We start from the raw sequence: 4983 nt of genomic DNA, 5'->3' as shown, positions 1-4983 counted from the left end.
CCAAAAAGGGCGGCGGCGCTGACGTGGCGAGCGCGAGCGACGACATATGCAGCGTGTGCCAGTACGGCGGCGACCTCGTCCTCTGCGACAGCTGTCCCTCGGCCTACCACCCGAACTGCCTCGGCCTCGCCTCCGTCCCCGACGGCGACTGGTTCTGCCCCTCCTGCCTCTGCGGGGCCTGCGACCGCGGCTGCTCCGGCGAATCCGACGTCGCCACGTGTTTCCAGTGCGAGAGGAGATTCCACAAGGCCTGTTTCGGTCCGGGCCCGGGTTCGTTCTGCGGGAGAGACTGCGAGGAAGTGTGTTCGGGGCTGAGAGAGCTCGTCGGAAAGCCGGTCCGAGTCGGGGACGGGACTACGCTGACGTGGACGCTGTTCAAGTCTCGGGAGAACGACCCGAGGCTGAAGGCGGCTTTGGAGGTGATGCACCAGTGCTTCGAGCCGGCCAAGGACCCTTTGACGAAGCGGGACGTGGTGAGGGACGTGGTGTTTGGTCGGAGGTCGGAGCTGAGCCGGCTCAACTTTTCGGGGTTCTACGTGGCCGTGCTCGAGAGAGGAGATTCAGAGGGAGGAGAGATTGCGTCGGTGGCGGTGGTGAGGGTCTCGGGGCGGAGGCTCGCGGAGGTGCCGCTCGTGGCGACGAGCTTCTCTCACCGGCGCCTCGGGATGTGCAGAGTCCTGATGGGCGAGCTCGAGAAAAAGATGGCCGCTTTGGGGGTCGAGAGGCTCACGCTTCCCGCGGCCCCGGCGGTTCTCGACACCTGGGTTGGCTCGTTCGGCTTCAACAAGATGAGCTCTGATGAGAAGCTCGAGCTTCTTCCGTTTAACTTGCTTGACTTCCAAGACACGTCCATGTGCCAGAAGTTGCTCACTCGTCCGGCGGTGGTTGATGACGTGGCACGCGATGGTCGTCGCTCTTTTACTGTGGGAGAAACACCAACTGCCGGGAGTTTTATCAGACGTGAGTTCATGGACAAAGGAGCTATGGCTGCAAAAGTCGGCGTTTGAAGTTATCTTTTTTGTGAAGTTATCTATTTTTGGAGGGATTTTTTTGGAACTAATGTACAGAAAGGATTTGGTAGTTTCTTTTGCCTTTAAACTTATTGAAGGTTGTTTATTATGTCTGTTCATGTCTTTATTTTGGTGCGTACAGTTATCAATTCCTTATATTGCCTAGATTGTGGATACTAAAATCTGGATTCTTCATTCTTACTGAGAGATTCTGCTTTCTCTTGCCATCTTAAATTTGTGCTTGTTTGGAATCTTTCTAGCAAAATTTATAGGACATTTATTTGATAGCAGCGCCCACCAAGACATCTGTCTCTAAAGAAATTATAATAAAAACCCCTAAAAGTTGATGAGGAAATCTCCACAAGGCGTTATTATAATTGCAATTATTATTATTTTTTCAAACAAACAAATAGTATCCATTATTGAACCTACCATGTTTATAGCTAGAAGGCAACATAAAGTGGGCATAAAATAGCCCCAGAAAGAATGGGTACCACAAAAAACGGAAATTTTTAAGTCTACTTTAGATATGCCAAAGCCAAACAAGAATTCAGATGATGAACTTGCATGAAGTGAAAAACACTGGAATAAAAAGCTTCACATCAAGGAATATATATTGGCGATTCGTATAACCATCAGTCACTCCAATTATCCTTGTCCTGATCCGCAGTTTCTTCATCCTGTATGGTCACAACAAAATTAATCATGTAATTAGCTAAATCACGGAGCAAAGACTCCGTTAAATTCTATTGACTACATACCATTTCGTCTGAGATTCCACTTGACGGCGACCACACAATAATTTGCCTGTCATCTCCGCCGGTATACAATTCCTGCACAAACACACAATCCAATCAACTCATTCCCGTCAGCATTTGAACAGGATATTCACATTAAACTCTATGAAGCTTTTTCCACAAAAAAAAAAATCTATAAAGTTAATATTTGCCTGATCATTAGGATCGAACGAGCAACAGTTGACACTTCCATAGTGGCCGCGAAACGTCATTTCTGTCTTGCCAGACCACATATCAAATCCCTGAAGATATATATGGAAACTCAAAAGTTCAGAACTTTTACGAAGCTGGGTATATACCCACATATTATTTCTGCAGGTTGAAATTCACAAAAAAAAATGAACGACCTTCACAGTTGTCATGCACGGAACAAATGCATGGGATGAATTCGGGGACGTGGCCAGCTGCATTGGCTTGTTTGTTCGCAGCCGCACAGTTTCGTAATTCACTAAAGTGTTGCGACCAGATTCGACGTCCCACAACTTTACTCTCGAGTCAGAACCTGAAGCAAGACAAAAGTTTTCCTCGAGAATTTAGTAGACATTTAATAACTCAGGGTCTATATATATATATTAGAGGATTAGATAGCTAATTTGTAGAGTAAGATTTTTTTCCTTAGAGAATTCATTAGACACTTGATGAAAACTTGGGTGTCCAGGATTTCACAACTAGAGAGTAGAGAGAAAATATTAAGATCAAATTAAATGATCTAATTTCCTCATATTTCCATATAAAAATATATATATATATATATATATATATATATTGCACTTGTAACTCCCAAAAAAAAAAAAAAAAACAGCCAGATATTCACAAGATCGTACAAGTCCCCATATTTCCTTATTCGGAACAAATATCAAAATGGGTCTACTCTATATACTGTGGAGCAATCACTACAGTTCATGAAACAAACTTCATCGCATTCACAACTATATGTCTTCGGGCCAAATGTACATTTATACATGTACAGAAACACGAAGAAGTAAATTGAGCGAGGTCGAACCTGCACTAAGAAGATGCATTCCATCATCAGTAGGTTTCAGAGCCGTAACGGCACCGTAATGAGCTGTGGCACGATCTTGAGATGACAACATCCCGGGATGTGATCTCTGCCTCGCAGGTCCTTTGGCAGATATTCTACCGGGAACCCCGTTGGAAAGTTTCCTTTGCACTACTCGGGCTTTTGAGTTCGAACCGGAGCTCGCCGCTGAGGACTTTGACGTTGAAACCTTGCGTCAATAGAGTCAAGTATTAGCACAAGAACGACATCATAGACATCTTGACAAGCGAAAGAGTCGATGAAGACCTTATTAGTGGCCGAGCGGTCGAGCACGGGCGGGCGTTTCCCAAGCTGAGACTGGGTCTGATCGAGAACACGGAAACAGCCAGCTCGTCTGATATCCCAAAACCGAATCGCTCCGTCGCATCCTCCGGTGACTAAAACCCACTCACTTGAGCTCGACCATTCCACGGACATCACGCCATCTGCGATCACAGCACAACACAATCTGTACAATCACTAAGTGAATAGACATTATGATTAACCTCATTACGCAAACCCTAAATAAAGACGCAATCTTTATTTCCTAATTTTTTTTTTTTTTAAATTCCACTTTACCGCGGTGACCAGATAGAGTATGCGAAAACGCTCCAGAGGCAATGTCGCAGAGGCGGACTTGAACGTCCTCGGTCCCGGCGGCGATGAGCATGTGCGAGGTCGAGAGAGGAGACATGGCGGCTCTGTAGACCTTACCAGGCATCTTGAAGCTAGTGACTACCTGCACAGTATTGGTGTCCCACACGCTGACGTGGCTGTCGTACGATCCGGTGACGAAGAGGCCTGTGTCGACGGGGTACCAGACGGCGGAGGAGACGGCGAACTTGTGGCCACCGGGGTGATTTTTGTCGATGACGAAGAGGCTCCGGTGCCTGGCGAGAAGCTCGCCGGAGATGAGCTCTGTGTGGCGTCGGACGTCGTAGGCGGCGACGGAGGCGTCGGAGGCGGCGGCGAGGAGGTAGCGGCGATCGGTTAGGTCGAGGTTGAGGGAGTTGACGGAGCCTCGGTGAGCGGAGACGATGTCTTTCCGGTTGGATAGTCGGAGGGATTGAACTCTGCTCCGCTCAATGCGATTCGAGAACGAATTTGGGCGAATTTTGCCCGCTTCTCTGTCTCCGATTTCCCTCCACATTTCCTTAGCATCTTTCGATTTTCCTCTCTGTCGCTCGCTCGATCTCTCTCTAAGTGTCTGTATGAATGATTCTCTCTCTCTCTCTAAGAGTGTCTGTGATTGTTTCTCAGTCTCTCTCTCTCTCTCTCTAGATTTTTCAGAAATCTTATCGGAGAAGAAGAAGACACGGGTTAATGAGAAAGACGATGGATTGGTGTGAGGGAAAAGAGTTCGGTTTGTCTCTCCTCAAAAATGGTAAAAATGACAATCTGCCAACGTTTGGGAAAACGACGTCAGAGAGTATACGACAGTATTGTGACGTAAACGACATCAGCAAAAGAAAACGACGTCATAGAGTATACGACAATATTGTAACGTAAACGACATCAGCAAAAGAAACGACGTCGGAGATTATACGACAGTATTGTAACGTAAACGACATAAAATAATAAAACGACGTCAGGGAGTATACGACAGTAATGTAACGTAAACGACATTAGCAAAAGAAAACTAAGTCAGAGAGTATACGACAGTATTGTAACGTAAACGACATCTGTAAAAGAAAACGACGTCAAAGAGTATACGACAGTATTGTAACGCAAACGACATTAGTAAAAGAAAACGACAAGAGCGTTAGGAGAAAACGTTACCGATCAGAAATGGAGATAAAAATGGTTGGATTTTCTGTTACTTCTATGTTTTACTGCTATTAATACCTATATTTTTATCATTAAAAAATAGCTACATTTACGTATGATTGAACATTAAATTTTGATATTAGTTTAACAACAAACTTATATAAGAGGACATAAAAGCCTCTTGCTTGAAATCATTGGGTATATTAAATGTGTCCAAAACCCTACCAACTGAGCTGATGAACATGATGATACGCAACAAGCTGTTAACATCTTATGATAGAAAATAAGATTTTTATATGAGAGGCGGATAAAAATATTCATTTTTTTAGAAAAAACTTCAACTATAAAACGCCACTACATTGGACAAGGA

At 45.1% G+C, this 4983-nt stretch overlaps 1 protein-coding gene across 1 annotated transcript; it reads right to left on the bottom strand.

Moving 5' to 3' along the window:
- Nucleotides 1–1371: 1371 nt before the first annotated feature.
- LOC149391977 (WD repeat-containing protein ATCSA-1-like) lies at nt 1372–4135 on the bottom strand. The gene is made up of 7 exons (XM_089621401.1): nt 3426–4135; nt 3114–3292; nt 2811–3036; nt 2155–2309; nt 1960–2049; nt 1772–1843; nt 1372–1690 (listed from the first exon to the last, which is right to left on the bottom strand). The coding sequence occupies exons 1-7, from the start codon at nt 3994–3996 to the stop codon at nt 1646–1648; spliced, it is 1338 nt and encodes a 445-aa protein (XP_089477527.1). The 5' UTR covers nt 3997–4135; the 3' UTR covers nt 1372–1645.
- Nucleotides 4136–4983: the final 848 nt, after the last annotated feature.

Source organism: Urtica dioica, chromosome 7 (genome assembly GCF_054948205.1).
Source record: "Urtica dioica subsp. dioica isolate 48M chromosome 7, U.dioica_male_clone48M_v1_H2, whole genome shotgun sequence".
NCBI classification, from domain to species: domain Eukaryota; kingdom Viridiplantae; phylum Streptophyta; class Magnoliopsida; order Rosales; family Urticaceae; genus Urtica; species Urtica dioica.
This window is presented reverse-complemented; position numbering and strand designations above follow the sequence as displayed.

Bases quoted from the DNA above. Each gene is read 5' to 3' on its own strand.
- LOC149391977 (XM_089621401.1), bottom strand. From the start codon at position 3,996: ATGTGGAGGGAAATCGGAGACAGAGAAGCGGGCAAAATTCGCCCAAAT. The intron at 2,310-2,810 runs GTTCGACCTCGC...GTCTTGCTTCAG, and splicing joins AATGCATCTTCTTAGTGCAG to GTTCTGACTCGAGAGTAAAG. The intron at 2,050-2,154 runs GTCGTTCATTTT...ATATATCTTCAG, and splicing joins CGTGCATGACAACTGTGAAG to GGATTTGATATGTGGTCTGG.